Here is an 18422-nt window from a genome sequence, read left to right on the forward strand (position 1 = left end):
ACATGTTGTGCTAATGTACCTTTTAACCCCAAAAAATGAAAAAGGTAAAGCGACTGGAGGAGGCGGAAAAAGAAACAAAAGATTTGAACTCATCCTCTCCCCTCCCTCCCATTCCCCAGTCCCCTTTCTCACACAGCGCCATACTTCATATTTCATAGGTCCTCTTTCTCTGCATTAAGCTAAAACTATAATGTCGTATCACATTATATGTGCCAAGCACCCACTGGCTGTGTCACAAATGGCACACTATTCCCTTTATAGTGCACTACTTTTGACCGAGCTCTGTTCAAAAGTAGTGCACTATAAAGGGAATATGGTGACATTTGGGATGCAGCCACTAAAGGCGGGAGTGGATACTTTTTTAATAAAGCACAGATTTCTGTCATGTCTCTGCTGGTGTAGTGGATAATCGATAGTGAAAGGTACAAAATGTTACTCTCCCCTTCACTCTCACATCATCCCCCTCTCACACTCTATCTGTCAACCCCATGTCGTCAGTAGAGCTCTTATTCATTCATTCACTCTCTCTTTTCACAAAGCCTTACAATTAATAAGAAATTATACCATTTACAAAGCATTTATAAGCATTTATATATGCATACACATGAAAGTTATTATAAAGTGTTACAGATATTTCACAGGATATCACAGGAGTTCACTTCACTCACAATCTTATCTGGTGGAGGGGTGCTAGCGATATAGCACTTGACCTCCCCTCTCTCCCCTCTCACTGCGTACTGCACTGGTTCGCTGGAGATGATGGGAGGGCCTGGGGGAAACAGACAAATACAGCAATTTAGACTCCACTCATGACAAAATGAGTGATTATGATGGGACATTAGTGGTGGAAGTGGTAACTGAATGGACAGGGGGGACCTGATCCTATTTCAGCACTCCTACTCGGAGATACTTTATGAATATGGGCCCAGAAGTAGTAACAGCAGAATCAAAAGGGTAGTAATGTTAAAAGTAACACTGTATGTGTGTGTGTGTCTGTGTGTGTACACTATACACGGCTGTACTGTAACTGACCGTTGACTATAAGATTGACCTCAGTCTCTCGCACTCCGATCCTGGGGACGATAGCCTTACACATATACTGGCCCGCGTCTGCCTGGCTCACTGACTTCAGGACAAGCTCCTCGTTGTTACTAAGCACCTGAAAAGGGCACACACACACACACGCACGCACACACACACGTACGGGAGGGAGGTTAGATGGAACCGAGTTGTAAAGGGAGGGAGGGAGATATTTAATTCATAAAACATGTTGATTTTCTCAGCAGCAGGCTACAATACATTTCCTGAAGTGTTTCTTAATTAGTTATAAAGCATTAATACAATATTTAGGGCATAGGTTAGGAGTTCAACATTAGTTGTGTTAGGGGGTGTTATATTTAGGTTTGGGGAGAGTAAGAAGTTCAGGCGGGACAAGGTTCAATGTAGTGCTGCTTTTATGGGTTTAGGGTATTGGTAGCATGCAGTGTTTAAATTGGGCCGGTGGGCTACACACCGGTGCTGAGTAATGGCAAAATTGACATAAAAATATAATGATTACCAGGAACTAAATATAAAGAGTACCGGCATCCAAAATGAGTTACATCTGGCACCTATTTCAGTCCGAGTCAAGCACTGGTAGCATGGATATGGAGTCCATGATATGGGGTTTCAGGGTCCAGGATAGCAGTAGCTTTGGGGTCAATTCCATTTTAGTTCAGTCAATTGAGGAAGTCAACTGAAATTCCAATTCCCCATTTTTTCTCATAGACAAGCATTGAGAAAAATGTGAATTAGAATCACTTCCTGAATTGAAATAATTTAAATGGAATTGACCCCAACCCAGGAATTACAGTAGAGGATAGCTTCTCAATTCTCACCATGCTAGATCCCTTCTTGGTCCAGGTGAGTGTGAGTGGAGGGTTCCCGGCCCACTTGCAGTTGAGTTTGGCGTCAGAGTCAATGTCCACTGTAATTGGTGTGGGCGCCCCCTTCAGGATAGGACCATCTGACAGACAGACAGATACAGTAGTTAGAAACGTATAAAGACAGACATACAGTACTGGTCAAAAGTTTGGACACTCCTACTCAATCCAGGGTTTTTCTTTATTTTTACTATTTTCTACATTGTAGAATAATCAATACTATGAATAACACATATGGAATCATGTAGTAACCAAAAAAGTGATAAACAAATCAAAATATATGTTATATTTGAGATACTTCAAAGTAGCCACCCTTTGCCTTGTTGACAGCTTTGCACACGCTTGGTATTCTCTCAACCAGCTTCATGAGGTAGTACCCTGGAATGCATTTCAATTAACAGGTGTGCCTTGTTAAAAGTTAATTTGTGGAATTTCTTTCCTTCTTAATGCGTTTGAGCCAATCAGTTTTGTTATGACAAGGTAGGGGTGGTATACAGAAGATAGCCCTATTTGGTAAATACCAAGTCCATATTATGGCAAGAACAGCTCAAATATGCAAAGAGAAACGACAGTCCATCATTACTTTAAGACATGAAGGTCAGTCAATGTGGAACATTTCAAGAACTTTTAAAGTTTCTTCAAGTGCAGTCACAAAAACCATCAAGAGCTATGATGAAACTGGCTCTCATGAGGACCGCCACAGGAATGGAAGACCCAGAGTTACCTCTGCTGCAGAGGATAAGTTCATTAGAGTTATCAGCCTCAGAAATTGCAGCCCAAATAAATGCTTCACAGAGTTCAAGTAACAGACACATCTCAACAACTGTTCAGAGGAGACTGTGTGAATCAGGCCTTCATGGTCGAATTGCTGCAAAGAAACCACTACTAAAGGACACCAATAATAAGAAGAGACTTGCTTGGGCCAAGAAACACGAGCAATGGACATTAGACCGGTGGAAATCTGTCCTTTGGTCTGATGAGTCCAACTTTGAGATTTTTGGTTCCAAAAACGTGTCTTTGTGAGACGCAGAGTAGGTGAACGGATGATCTCTGCACGTGTGGTTCCCACCGTGAAGCATGGAGGAGGAGGTGTGATGGTGAGGGGGTGCTTTGCTGGTGACACAATCAGTGATTTATTCAAGGCACACTTAACCAGCATGGCTCCCACAGCATTCTGCAGCAATATGCCATCCAATCTGGTTTGCGCTTAGTGGGACTATCATTTGTTTTTCAACAGGACAATCACACAAAACACCTCCAGGCTGTATAAGGGCTATTTTACCAAGAAGGAGAGTGATGAGTGCTGCATCAGATGACCTGGCCTCCACAATCTCCCGACTTCAACCCAATTGAGATGGTTTGGGATGAGTCGGACAGCAGAGTGAAGGAAAAGCAGCCAACAAGTGCTCAGCATATGTGGGAACTCCTTCAAGACTGCATCCTCTGGGATGGACGGACGGACAGACAGATACACTAGATAAGAAAGCAGATAAACAAACAACAGACTAATGTGCGGTCTCAGTCTTCTGTCTGTTTATCTGCTGTCTTAAGTGTATGGAGGTATCGAACTGTAAATGACAAATCTAGGTGATGTGTTTGTTGGTCTTGATATGTAAATGTATGAGCTGTGGAAATGAATTTCCTCTTCGGAGGACAATAAAATCTATCTAATAGTCAGACTCACAGTGTACATCGACCACGATGCTGAGGTTGGTGTGTCCCACAGCGTTGAACACTGAGCAGGAGACCGGCTCGGTGTGGAAGGAGTGGTCTGCTGTGGTCACAAACACACTCTCCCTTGCCCCCTCCAGGAGAACACCACCCTTCGCCCACCTGAGAGAGACACAGGTGTCACATAGCCACACTGATCTTCACTACAGTACATGTTCACATAGCACAGACACACACAAAACAGATACACTCTCACAGGTCGTATTCACTAGACACCAAATGGAGAGAAAAAAAACAGACTGAAACAGGGAGGGACTACCTGAACTTGTCCAATAGGAAATGCTTTTTTTTTTGGTTTTCCGATAGGGGAGAGTGGGGTAAGTTAAGCCAAAGGGTTAGTTGAGCCAAAATTTATAATTTAACCAAATATTTAGGAAAGATCATCATTTCAGCCAAGGACGTGAGCGAAGGAAAGAAGTCCATTTGAGCAGCAACAATTTATGAAATAAATTGACTGAATGACACTGAAGAGTTACAATGACAAAAAAGAAAACAAACATGTACCTGTACGAAAGATGAAATGGAGTCTGTGCTTGCTAAACATATCGAGAATCTTGCGGACCAGTTTTATGGGCTTAGTAGCCTCAAATGTAGAGAATTTGCCTACAAATTGGCACATCGAAACAACATCCCTGTCCCAGACAACTGGTCACGAAATGGAAGGGTAAGTGATATTGAACAAAGAGATCTACAGTGGGGGAAAAAAGTATTTAGTCAGCCACCAATTGTGCAAGTTCTCCCACTTAAAAAGATGAGAGAGGCCTGTAATTTTCATCATAGGTACACGTCAACTATGACAGACAAAATGAGAAAAAGAAATCCAGAAAATCATATTGTAGGATTTTTAATGAATTTATTTGCAAATTATGGTGGAAAATAAGTATTTGGTCAATAACAAAAGTTTCTCAATACTTTGTTATATACCCTTTGTTGGCAATGACACAGGTCAAACGTTTTCTGTAAGTCTTCACAAGGTTTTCACACACTGTTGCTGGTATTTTGGTCCATTCCTCCATGCAGATCTCCTCTAGAGCAGTGATGTTTTGGGGCTGTCGCTGGGCAACACAGACTTTCAACTCCCTCCAAAGATTTTCTATGGGGTTGAGATCTGGAGACTGGCTAGGCCACTCCAGGACCTTGAAATGCTTCTTACGAAGCCACTCCTTCGTTGCCCGGGCGGTGTGTTTGGGATCATTGTCATGCTGAAAGACCCAGCCATGTTTAATCTTCAATGCCCTTGCTGATGGAAGGAGGTTTTCACTCAAAATCTCACGATACATGGCCCCATTCATTCTTTCCTTTACACGGATCAGTCGTCCTGGTCCCTTTGCAGAAAAACAGCCCCAAAGCATGATGTTTCCACCCCCATGCTTCACAGTAGGTATGGTGTTCTTTGGATGCAACTCAGCATTCTTTGTCCTCCAAACACGACGAGTTGAGTTTTTACCAAAAAGTTCTATTTTGGTTTCATCTGACCATATGACATTCTCATAATCCTCTTCTGGATCATCAAAATGCACTCTAGCAAACTTCAGACGGGCCTGGACATGTACTGGCTTAAGCAGGGGGACACGTCTGGCACTGCAGGATTTGAGTCCCTGGCGGCGTAGTGTGTTACTGATGGTAGGCTTTGTTACTTTGGTCCCAGCTCTCTGCAGGTCATTCACTGGGTCCCCCCGTGTGGTTCTGGGATTTTTGCTCACCGTTCTTGTGATCATTTTGACCCCAAGGGGTGAGATCTTGCGTGGAGCCCCAGATCGAGGGAGATTATCAGTGGTCTTGTATGTCTTCCATTTCCTAATAATTGCTCCCACAGTTGATTTCTTCAAACCAAGCTGCTTACCTATTGCAGATTCAGTCTTCCCAGCCTGGTGCAGGTCTACAATTTTGTTTCTGGTGTCCTTTGACAGCTCTTTGGTCTTGGCCATAGTGGAGTTTGGAGTATGACTGTTTGAGGTTGTGGACAGGTGTCTTTTATAATGATAACAAGTTCAAACAGGTGCCATTAATACAGGTAACGAGTGGAGGACAGAGGAGCCTCTTAAAGAAGAAGTTACAGGTCTGTGAGAGCCAGAAATCTTGCTTGTTTGTAGGTAACCAAATACTTATTTTCCACCATAATTTGCAAATAAATTCATAAAAAATCCTACAATGTGATTTTCTGGATTTTTTTTCTCAATTTCTCTGTCATAGTTGACGTGTACCTATGATGAAAATTATAGGCCTCTCTCAACTTTTTAAGTGGGAGAACTTGCACAATTGGTGGCTGACTAAATACTTTTTTCCCCCACTGTATATCTGAATGTAGGCATACATATTATTTAAGATATACAATACAATAGGATAGGAGTAAAAACAAACAAAAGATAACTATTTGTCACGCCCTGGCTCTGGGGACTCTTAAATGTTGAGCCAGGGTGTGTAGTGTCTATGTTGTATTTTCTATGTTGTTGATCTAGATCGTGTAGATCTATGTTGGCCAGGGTGGTTCCCAATCAGAGGCAGCTGTTTCTCGTTGTCTCTGATTGGGGACCATACTTAGGCAGCATGTTTGGCACTAGTCATTGTGGGATCTTGTTCCGTATGGTTTGTTTTTGTGTTAACCTAGGACTTCACGTATCGTTTGGTTTGTTGTTTTTGTTCGTGTGTGTTAAGTACGTTAATTAAATAAAATGTACGCTTACCACGCTGCGCCTTGGTCCGCTTCATCTAACGACGATCGTGACAGAAGATCCCAACAAAAGAGGACCAAGCAGCGTGTCCAGGAGCAAACGCTGGAGGTTACGTTAGTAGATGTCCTCCTCGGTTGGGGGAGAATCACGGAGGAGGAGGCCGTCCGTTACCGGAGGGCGATGAATGAAAATGCCCAGGCAGGAGAGGAGAAACGGCGCCAACCGTGCCGACGACGGACACCCGAGAGGCAACCCCAAGAAAAAATTTTTTGGGGGGGCACACGCCGTGGACGATGGGGCAGCAGGAGGCAGCGACAGGGCGTATCTGCAGACTAGGAGAGGAGGCCACCAGGTTACGGGGGCTATTGGTCCAGAGGGAGCAGGAGTTAATTGGTCAGAGAGAGGAGCTACAGGAGGCGTTAAGGGAGAAGGAGAGTGTAGAGGCACGGCGAGAGGAGCTGGTTAGGCAGCAGAGGTTTATAAGGAAACCCAGTCCCGCTCCTCGCACCAAGCAAGTGGTGTGTGTCACCAGTCCGGTCCGGCCCGTTCCTGATCCCCGCACTAAGCCAGTGGTGCGTGTTCCCAGTATGGCTCGACCCATTCCTGCTTCCCGCACAAGGCCAGTGGTGCGTGTTCCCAGTCCGGCCCGGCCCGTTCCTGCTCCCCGCACCAAGCCAGTGGTGCGTATCCACAGTCCGGCCCGGCCCGTTCCGGCTCCCCGCACCAAGCCAATGGTGCGTGTTCCCAGTCCAGCCCGGCCTGTTCCTGCTCCCCGCACCAAGCCAGTGGTGCGTATCCACAGTCCGGCCCGGTCCGTTCCGGCTCCCCACACCAAGCCAATGGTGCGTGTTCCCAGTCCAGCCCGACCTGTTCCTGCTCCCCGCACCAAGCCAATGGTGCGTGTTCCCAGTCCAGCCCGGCCTGTTCCCCGCACCAAGCCAATGGTGCGTGTTCCCAGTCCAGCCCGGCCTGTTCCTGCTCCCCGCACCAAGCCAGTGGTGCGCGTCGCCAGCCCGGTCCGGCCTGTTCCTGCTCCCCGCACCAAGCCAGTGGTGCGCGTCGTCAGCCCGATCCGGCCTGTACCTGCTCCCCGCACCAAGCTAGTGGTGCGCGTCGTCAGCCCGGTCCGGCCTGTTCCTGCTCCCCGCACCAAGCCAGGGGTGCGCGTCGTCGGCCCGGTCCGGCCTGTTCCTGTCCCTCGCACCAAGCCAGTGGTGCGCGTCGCCAGCCCGGTCCGGCCCGTTCCTGCTCCCCGCACCAAGCCAGTGGTGTGCGTCGCCAGCCCGGTCCGGCCTGTTCCTGTCCCTCGCACTAAGCCAGTGATGCGCGTCGTCAGCCCGGTCCGGCCCGTTCCTGCTCCCCGCACCAAACCAGTGGTGCGCGTCGTCAGCCCGGTCCGGCCCGTTCCTGCTCCCCGCACCAGGCCAGTGGTGCGCGTCGTCAGCCCGGTCCGGCCCGTTCCTGCTCCCCGCACCAAGCCAGTGGTGCGTGTGTCCAGTCCGGCATGGCCCGTGCCTGCTCCACTCCGGAGCCTGAGCAATCCGCTCCACCGGTGTCCAGTCCAGCTCCAGTCAGCGGGGCCAGACCAGACCAGGGGCGCAACGGGGAGGTGGAGAAAAGGTGGTGGTCACGCCCGGAGCCGGATCCGCCTCCGAGGCGGAATGCCCACCCGGCCCCTACCCTCTTGTGTTTGTGTGGCGCGGTCGCAGTCCGCGCCTTTGGGGGGGGTACTGTCACGCCCTGGCTCTGGGGACTCTTAAATGTTGAGCCAGGGTGTGTAGTGTCTATGTTGTATTTTCTATGTTGTTGATCTAGATCGTGTAGATCTATGTTGGCCAGGGTGGTTCCCAATCAGAGGCAGCTGTTTCTCGTTGTCTCTGATTGGGGACCATACTTAGGCAGCATGTTTGGCACTAGTCATTGTGGGATCTTGTTCTGTATGGTTTGTTTTGGTGTTAACCTAGGACTTCACGTATCGTTTGGTTTGTTGTTTTTGTTCGTGTGTGTTAAGTACGTTAATTAAATAAAATGTACGCTTACCACGCTGCGCCTTGGTCCGTCACTTCCTTGAACGATCGTGACACTATTGTAAAATAGATCTGTAAAATGTATATAGTATGTATCAGCTGGAAGTAGAAGCCTAAGTGTTGTTGTTCATTAGTTTCCTCCAATTAGGGGAGGGGTGGTAGGGTTAGTGGAAAATAATAAAGGAAAATATATTTTTTTAAGATAGCCAACAGGTAAGCCCAAACAGTCCAGGTCATACACGATAAATCCAGCCGATATATATTGTCACTTTTCTTTTTCTCCGTGGTTCACAGATCTACAGCCCCTTGCTCTCTCTCCTCCTTCCTGGTGTGGCTTGACCCCTGATACGTGGGTAGGCCCCTCCCTGCAAGCGTTTCCCTTGCTTCTGGGAATTGTTTGACATTTTGTGATCTGTATTTCTTGTCGTGGTGGCCATTTTAGTGAGAGGGCAGAGCCCGTTTATTAGTTCTGCCCTCACAGATCTGCCATTTATCACTCGGCCCCCTTCTTTGCCACACATCTCCCCCCTAGCTTCAACCCCCTAGGTCGGACTACCGCAGCAAAATAAGCATGCATGCGGGATAACCCATCCACATTACCCATTTCTTTCCCTGGTCTGTGTTTTAAGTCAAAGTGAAAGGGTTGGAGACTCAAAAACCACCGCATCATCCGAGCGTTCTTCTCTTTAGCCCTATGCATCCAGGTGAGCGGGGCATGGTCACTGATGAGGGTGAAGTGGCGCCCTAGCAGGTAATATTTTAGGCTTTCTAGAGCCCACTTTACTGCCAGTGCCTCTTTCTCAACCACTGAGTAGTTGGCCTCCCGTGGTTCCAGTTTCCTGCTTAAAAACAGGAAGGGGTGTTCCACCCCTTCTACCTCTTGGGAGAGCTCGGCTCCAACCCAACCTCTGAGGAATGCGTCTGAACAACGAATGCACGCTCAAAGTCTGGTACCAGCAACACTGGATTACAGCAGAGAGCCTCCTGTAATGTTCCAAATGCTTTTGTGGCATTTTCATCCCGTTTTAACATGGTTGGCCCCCTGGCTCTAGTCATGTCGGTGAGTTGGGCGGCCACTGTGACATAATTTGGGATTAATCGCCGGCAGTAACCTGTCAACCCTAGGAAGGCTCGAACCTGCTTCTTATTTACTGGTCTCGGCCATCCTCTAATTGCCTCGACCTTCTTACGTGGGGTTTGATTAATCAATCAATCAATCAAATTGTATTTAGAAATCCCTTTTTACATCAGCAGATGTCACAAAGTGCTATACAGAAACCCAGCCTAAAACCCCAAACAGCAAGCAATGCATATGTAGAAGCATGGTGGCTAGGATAAACTCCCTAGAAAGGCAGAAACCCAGGAAGAAACCTAGAGAGGAACCAGGCTCTGAGGGGTGGCCAGTCCCCTTCTGGCTGTGCCGGGTGGAGATTATAACAGTACATGGCCATTAAGGCCAGATTTTTCTCCCAAGATGTTGAAACGTTCATAGATGACCAGCAGGGTCAAATAATAATCACAGTGGTTGTAGACGTTGCAACAGGTCAGTACATCAGGAGTAAATGTCACTTGGCTTTTCATAGCCGGGCATTTAGAGGTTGAAATAGCAGGTGCGGTAGAGAGAGAGAGTTGAAAACAGCAGGTCTGGGACAAGGTAGCACGTCCAGTGAACAGGTCAGGGTTCCATAGCCGCAGGCAGAAGAGTGGAAACTGGAGCAGCAGTACGACCAGGTGGACTGGGGATAGCAAGGAGTCATCAGGCCAGGTAGTCCTGAGTCATGGTCCTAGGTGTATCCCAGACACTCGGTTTCCTCTAACCCTACGTAACACTTGAGAGGGTTTGCCGTGAGCCCTGCCTTCCTAAGGGGGTTTAGCACTGCCTGTACCCGGGGCAAGTGGGATTCCCAATCTGGGCTGTAGATCCCCACGTCATCTAAATAGGCTGCGGCGTAAGCTCTGTGCGGTTTTAGGACCTGGTTCATTAGCCGTTGAAAGGGTCGTAATGTACAGAGCATTACCAATTTTCTCCAATAGTTTATCCACTCGGGGCATGGGGTAGGCATCAAACTTGGAGATTTCATTTACCTTCCGAAAATCCTTACAAAACCTCCAGGACCCATCGGGCTTGGAGACCATCATAATTGGGCTAGACCACTCACTATGTGACCGTTTGATTACTCCAGCCGCCAACATTTTCTTCACCTCTGCTCTGATCGTGGCTCAGCGAGCCTCGGGTACCCTATATGGCCTCATGCTCACTTTTCTCCCTGGTAGGGAAACAATATCATGACCCGTAACCTCAGTTCATCCTGGTATACCTGAAAATACATCTCTGTTCTCTTTACTTCCTTTACTTGTGCTGTGGACAGAGTAGGTGAAACATGCACTTCGGCTGCATCCTGAGTGGGTGTGGGGTAAGTGACAATTAGTGTTTCTCTCTCTATCCATGCTTTTAACAGGTTTATGTGATAGATCTGTTCCGGGGGCCGACGATCTGGCTGTCGGATCTGATAATTAACTTATATTTTCTCCAGCACTTCATACGGTCCTTTCCATGTGGCTAGCAGTTTACATTCTAGCGTGGGGACCAGCACTAACACCTTATCTCCCGGTTGAAATTCTCTCAGGGTAGCCTGCCGGTTATAAGTGTGCCGCTGGTGCTCTAGTACTTGCCTCATGTGCTCTCTTAAGATGGGCGTGACTGTGGCTATCCTGTCTTGCATGGCCGTGACGTGCTCTATTACACTAGTATAAAGGGTGGACTGGTGCTCCCAGGTTTCCCGGGTGATGTCTAAGATTCCCCAGGGGTGCCTCCCATATACCAGCTCAAAGGGTGAAAACCCCAGCGAGGCTTGGGGAACCTCTCTAACCTCTCTAAACATCAGATACGGCAACATGAAATCCCAGTTTTTCCCATCCTTATGGATTACCTTCCTGAGCATTGACTTCATGGTGCGATTGAATCTCTCAACCAGGCCATCCGTCTGAGGATGGTAAACCGATGTCCTCAACTGTTTCACCTGCCACAACTTATAAAGGTCCACCATAAGGCGGGACATAAAGGGAGGTCAGTAAGAATCTCCTTTGGAATCCTTACCCTGGTGAACAGGAGCACTAATTCCTTGGCGATATTTTTTGGAAGCCATCATCCGAAGGGGAATGGCTTCTGGGTAGCAAGTGGCATAGTCTAGGATGACCAGAATGTATTGGTACCTTCTGGCGGATTTGGGTAGCGGGCCCACTATATCCCTCGCTATCCTCTCAAATGGCGTTTCGATTATGGGGAGTGGCACTAACGACTCCTAACCGCTGGTCGGGGAGCTGTTAACTGGCACTCAGGGCACTCCCCACAATGTCGAGCCACCTCAGCCTGAATTCCTGGCCAGTAAAACCTCCTCACAATCCGGTCTTGGGTTTTATCGATACCAAGGTGTCCCCCCAGAATGTGCCCATGAGCTAGGTCCAGTACTGTTCTCCGGTACCGGGTGGGGACCAACAACTGTTCCACCACATCAATCCCTAGTTTTGCCACTCTGTACACCAAACCCTTTTTCATGATGAAGTGGGGGAGACTATTAGGCATCGTCCCGTCATTTATGGGGTTACCATCTACGACCTGCACATCTGCTCTGGCTTGCTGCAGGGTTGGATCCTGGGTCTGGGCCGTCCCGAAGTTAGTCAGGGACCCTGCCATGTCTATTGGTTCTAGATAGTCCTCCTCTGAGCCCTCTGTCTCCAGATCAACCTCGGCCCCACTAGTACTGGGCTGCTCATTATCGAAGGGGTCTGCCCCTTCTTCCTCATCCTCCCCTACTAGCACCTGTGAGGTTGGCCCCTGGGAGACCATCTCTTTTCTTGGCTTTGGTTGAGGGCTAGATGCTACTGCTTGCTTGGTCAGGGGTGTTGGCTTCTCAAATACGCCATTATTTTGGCCTAACCTCGCAAATTTAGGAAAGTATCTAACCAGTATTACATCATACGGCATCTTCGGGACCACGGCGACCTCATAATCCAACAAGCCGTCCTCAGTTTGTATGCTCACTAAGGTTGTGGGGTACGGGCGGGTATCATCATGAATGCACGTAATACTGACATCCTGATTTTTATCCAGTTTATGAGTCGGTTTGCTACAACCAAGGTTAACATACTGCCAGAATCAAGCAGGGCTGCCACCTCTTTCCCTTCAACCTTCACCATGTACATACGTTCGTTTCTTGGTCTTTCAAGTACAGTGGTTATTCTTCTTTCGGCCACTTCTCTCTCTCTGCCGTCCTTTCAAAGGTGGTGAGGTATGCTTCCACATCATCCTGCTTTGTCATTTTTTGAAGAAAATTATTGGCCGACCTCTGGGTATTTGTAGCTGGTTGATGAGCTCCAATTTGGGCCGCTAGCCCCTGCAGGCCTTCTCTTAACTCCCGGGTATTTCTCTCTTGCTCCTCTCTGAGCAGCTGGTTGATGCGGTGCTGGACCTGCAGCGTGTCCTGATGCATTCACATCGCATCCTGATGAGCAATTTGTTGAGCCACAAAAAAAACCTGACTCACTTTGGAGTGCTAACTGAACTTTGTTTTTTTGGGGGGTATTTTTTTTTGTATTTATTAATATTATTTTTTTACCTAACCAGAAGTATGGCTAGTCCGTTTATCCGGTTCACACGACAATGTGCCCGCATTCTCCACCACGTGTGACAATCCTCTTCAAGGTTAGGAGCGTTTCTACACAAATGAAGCGGGAGACCGTCACCAAAATCACCCCAGAGAGAGTTATTTCGAACAAGAAAATACCTGTATGTTGGTTTCTCCGTCCTGGTCCGCCCAGGCCGCAGGCATGGTCGAGGATAACAGGGTTCGGTACACAAATCGGGTTCTCAGTAGGTCCAGGTCCAACAGCCAACAGGTAAGTCCAAACAGTCCAGGTCCTACACGATAAATCCAGCCAATATATATATTGTCACTTTCCTCTTTCTCCATGGTTCACAGATCAACAGCCCCTTGCTCTCTCTCCTCCTTCCTGGTGTGGCTTGACCCCTTATACGTGGGTCGGCCCCACCTTGCGAGCGTACCCCTTGCTTCTGGGAATTGTAGTTTTTGGTAGTCAGACATTTTGTGATCTGCAGTTCTTGTCGGGGTGGCCATTTTAGTGAGAGGGCAGAGCCCATTTATTAGTTCTGCCCTCACATATCTGCCATTTATCACTCGGCCCCCTTCTTTGCCACAAAATATATATATATACAGTACCAGTATCAAGTTTGGACACACCTACTCATTCAAGGGTTTTTCTTTATTTTTTACTATTTTCTACATTGTAGAATAATAGTGAAGACATCAAAACTATGAAATAACACATATGGAATCATGAAGTAACCAAAAAAGTGTTCAACAAATCAAAATACATGTTATATTTGAGATTCTTCAAATAGCCACCCTTTGCCTTGATGACAGCTTTTAAAAAATTAAGAAAAACCCTTGAATGAGTAGGTGTGTCCAAACTTTTGACTGGTAGTGTATGTGTAGCATTTCGCTACACCCGCTATAACATATGCTAAACACGTGTATGTGACAAATACAATTTGATTTGATTTAGATATCTTTATTAGAAAGAATACTACATTTCCCTTGACGTAGTGATGCTGAATGTAAAACATGGTTCAACACACCCCACTCTCCCCTACAGTGTGCACTACCGAATACAACCCAGTAAACACACATATCCAACAGACTCCCACTGACCGAAGGCCCACACACCCACACATCAGACTGGGGGGGGGGGGGGGGGGTGGCAGTGGAGGGGGGGGGGGGGGGGGGGCACGCACACATCAGACTACCACTGACCGAATACCCATGATGGGGGGGTTGGCGGTGGCCTGGCAGGTGAAGGTGACTCTCTCTCCCTCCAGGACAGACCGAGGCTCTATGGATAGGTTCACCTTGGGGGGGTCTGCAGGATGGAGGGAGGGAGGGAGGGAGGGAGGGGGAGGGAGGGAGAGACAAAGATTCAATAAGCCTGAAACACATTCACACACACACAGACATACACACACACAAACACACTTACGGTGCACGTTGAGGGTGATGGTGGTGCGTTTTCCCATGGGGACAGCCTTGTTGCTGGCCACACAGGTGAAGTTGCATCCCGTGTCTTTGTCCTCTGGGATGATGGGCAGGAAGCTCCTTGTCGTCACCCTCTTTCTGTCTGGGAGAACCTCCTTGGGGGGGTGGTTGGATGAAGGGAGAGAGGGGGGGGCGTGGTGGAGAGAGAGAGAGAGAGAGAGAGAGAGAGAGAGAGAGAGAGAGAGAGAGAGAGAGAGAGAGAGAGAGAGAGAGAGAGAGAGAGAGAGAGAGAGAGAGAGAGAGAGAGAGAGAGAGAGAGAGAGAGAGAGAGAGAGAGAGAGAAAAAGAGGGCGAGAGAGAGAGAGTCAAAACAGGAACATTTTACATTTGGCTAGAAATTAATAAGGAAATGATCTCAACAGAGAAAAATTTCCTCGTGTGTGCTACCTATATCACCCCAATAGAATCCCCATACTTTAACGATGACAGCTTCTCCATCCTAGAGGGGGAGATCAATCATTTCCAGGCCCAAGGACATGTACTAGTCTGTGGCAACCTAAATGCCAGAACTAAACAAGAACCTGATACTCTCAGCACACAGGGGGACAAACACCTACCTGGAGGTGACAGTTTTCCCTCCCAAATGTGCCCCCCAAACACAACTATGACAAAACAACCAACAAAAATGGGTCACAACTCCTGCAGCTCTGTCACACGCTGGGTCTGTACATAGTCAATGGTAGGCTTCGAGGAGACTCCTACGGTAGGTACACCTACAGCTCATCCCTTGGCAGGAGTACTATAGATTACTTTATCACTGACCTCAACCCAGAGTTTCTCAGAGAGTTCACAGTCAGCCCACTAACACCCCTATCAGATCACAGTCTACCTGAACAGAGCAATACTCAATCATAAGGCATCAAAGCCAAAGGAACTGCACAATATTAAGAAATGCTATAGATTGAAGGAAAGTAGTGTAGAAACCTACCAAAAAAACAATACATAAATACACTACGGAAAAAGAAGGGACAGCACATCAGAAATCAGCTCAATGTAATTGAAGAATCCTTAGAATCTAACCACTTCTGGGAAAATTGGAACACACTAAACAAACAACAACACGAACAGCTATCTATCCAAAATGGAGATGTATGGATAAACCACATCTCCAATCTTTTTGGCTCTATAACAAAGAACAAACAGCAAAAACATATACATGATCAAATGCAAATCTTAGAATCAACTATTAAAGACTACCAGAATCCACTGGATTCTCCAATTACATTGAATGAACTACAGGACAAACTACAAACCCTCCAACTCAAAAAGGCCTGTGGTGTTGATAGTATCCTAAATGAAATGATAAAATATACAGACCACAAATTCCAATTGGCTATACTTAAACTCTTTAACACTATCCTAAGCTCTGGCATCTTCCCCAATATTTGGAACCAAGGACTGATCACCCCAATCCACAAAAGTGGAGACAAATTTGACACCAATAACTACTGTGGGATATGTGTCAACAGCAATCCTCTGCATTATCATTAACAGCAGACTCATACATTTCCTCAGTGAAATCAATGTACTGAGCAAATGTCAAATTGGCTTTTTATCAAATTACCGTATGACAGACCACGTATGTACCCTGCACACCCTAATTGACAAACAAACAAACAAAGGCAAAGTCTACTCATGCTTTGTTGATTTCAACAAAGCTTTTGACTGAATTTGGAATGAGGATCTGCTATACGAATTGATGGAAAGCGGTGTTGGGGGAAAAACATACAACATTTTGAAATCCAAAACACACACATTTCTTTCCACAGGGACGTGGGGTGAGACAGGGATGCAGCTTAAGCCCCACCCTCTTCAACATATATATCAACGAATTGGCGAGGGCACTAGAACAGTCTGCACCACCAGGCCTCACCCTACTAGAATCTGAAGTCAAATGTCTACTGTTTGCTGATGACCTGGTGCTTCTGTACCCAATCAAGGAGGGCCTACAACAGCACCTAGATCATCAGCACAGATTCTGTCAGACCTGAGCCCTGAGTAAATCTCAGTAAGACAAAGATAATGGTGTTCCAAAAAATGTCCAGTTGCCAGGACCACAAATACAAATTCCATCTAGAAACACTTGCCCTAGAGCACACAAAAAATTAAGACTGCTGAAAAATTTATCAAATGGCCACCCGGACTATTTGCATTAGGCCGATACTCGCTAATTATCAAAATCCAGAAAAGAGCTGTTAAATTCTACAACCACCTAAAGGGAAGCGATTCCCAAACCTTCCATAACAAAGCCATCACCTACAGAGAGATGAACTTGGAGAAGAGTCCCCTAAGCAAGCTGGTCCTGGGGCTCTGTTCAAAAACACAAACAGACCCCACAGAGCCCCAGTACAGCAACACAATTAGACCCAACCAAATCATGAGAAAACTATAATTACTTGACACATTGGAAAGAATTGACAAAAAAACAGCAAACTAGAATGCTATTTGGCCCTTAACAGAGAGTACACAGTGGCAGAATACCTGACCACTGTGACTGACACAAAATTAAGGACTATGTACAGACTCAGTGAGCATAGCCTTGCTATTGAGAAAGGTCACCGTAGGCAGACCTGGCTCTCAAGAGAAGACAGGCTATGTGCACACTGCCCACAAAATGAGGTGGAAACTGAGCTGCACTTACTAACCTCCTGCCAAATGAATGACCATAATTAGAGACACGTATTTCCCTCAGAATACACAGACCCACAAAGAATTCGAAAACAAATCAATTTTGATAAACTCCCATATCTATTGGGTGAAATACCACAGTGTGCAATCACAGCAGCAATATGTGTGACCTGTTGCCACAAGAAAAGGGCAACCAGTGAAGAACAAACACCATTGTAAATACAACACATATCTATGTTTATTTATTTTCCCTTTTTTACTTTAACTATTTGCACATTGTTACAACACTGTATATAGACATAATATGACATTTGAAATGTCTTTATTCTTTTGGAACTTTTGTGAGTGTAATGTTTACTGTTCATTTTTTATTGTTTATTTCAATTTTGTTTATTATCTATTTAACTTGCTTTGTCAATGTAAACATATATTTCCCATGCCAATAAAGCCCCTTCAATTGAAATTGAATTGAGAGAGAGAGAGCGAGAGAGAGAGAGAGCAACAAAATAAAAATAAAAATAACCAAAAGAAAAGAAAAGAAAGAGGAGGACGGGGTGGAGCCAACAAAAGGTGTATTTAGTGATACAATATGTCAACATGCATCGGTGTTCATGCCGCTGTGTCTGTGTGTGACTCACGGTGGTGCTGAAGGCTCCCTCCAGGGCCACCCCGTCCCGTTTCCACTCGATGATGGCCAGTGGCTTGGCCCCGTGGGACACACAGCTCAGGTTATAGGAGACATTGGCTCTCAGCAGGATCTCTGGAAAGCCCTCGATCACTGGGTCATCGGGAGGGACTGTAGGACAACACACGCAGTGTACTGGACACACACTCTTCATATACACACTGCACTGGACACACACTCTGTATACCAGAGTATGTGAGCGGAGTTGAGCTGCTGCTCTTGGACCTACCATTTGGTTTTGAATTATTGAAACCAAACCCTATGATTTTAATGAAAAGTATTTGAATAAACATGAAAAAGTCAATGTAAGAATAGCTCATAATTTCAAATAGGCTACATGTCATATTAAACAGCATATAAACACTCTAAATATGTCAGGAGCCAGACATGGAGCCTAAGAGAGGAACGAAAATGAATTATTTTGGCTATATTATTTCAATTATTTCAAGGCTATAGCCTACAAAGAAATACATTGTGAAGCATTTGCGAGTGTAACACAATAGGCTGGTAGGAACATAAAGCACTCAGCATTTAAACAACATTTTGTTGTATTAAATCATTAAAGTCTATAAATTGCGCATATAGGCTGCGACTTACTTAGAATTAAATACAAATTAAACAAAAAATGATTTATTAGGCTTAGTCTA

The 18422-nt window shown here is 46.3% G+C and overlaps 1 protein-coding gene across 2 annotated transcripts in view; it reads right to left on the bottom strand.

Annotated features, from left to right (window-relative positions):
- The window catches only part of LOC311146720 (kin of IRRE-like protein 1), a gene marked incomplete at both ends in the record, with an annotated part of 75813 nt that overhangs the window by 7658 nt on the left and 49733 nt on the right, over positions 1-18422 (bottom strand). For both annotated transcript variants that reach the window (XM_084183279.1, XM_084183278.1), the window contains 7 exons: positions 669-769; positions 1033-1159; positions 1878-2005; positions 3607-3755; positions 14184-14289; positions 14407-14557; positions 17729-17886. In XM_084183279.1, coding sequence (XP_084039405.1) covers positions 669-769; positions 1033-1159; positions 1878-2005; positions 3607-3755; positions 14184-14289; positions 14407-14557; positions 17729-17886 — 920 coding nt within the window. The remainder of the gene's footprint in view (positions 1-668; positions 770-1032; positions 1160-1877; positions 2006-3606; positions 3756-14183; positions 14290-14406; positions 14558-17728; positions 17887-18422) is intronic.

This window comes from Coregonus lavaretus (assembly GCF_964263955.1).
Source record: "Coregonus lavaretus genome assembly, chromosome: 19".
Taxonomy (NCBI): Eukaryota; Metazoa; Chordata; class Actinopteri; order Salmoniformes; family Salmonidae; genus Coregonus; species Coregonus lavaretus.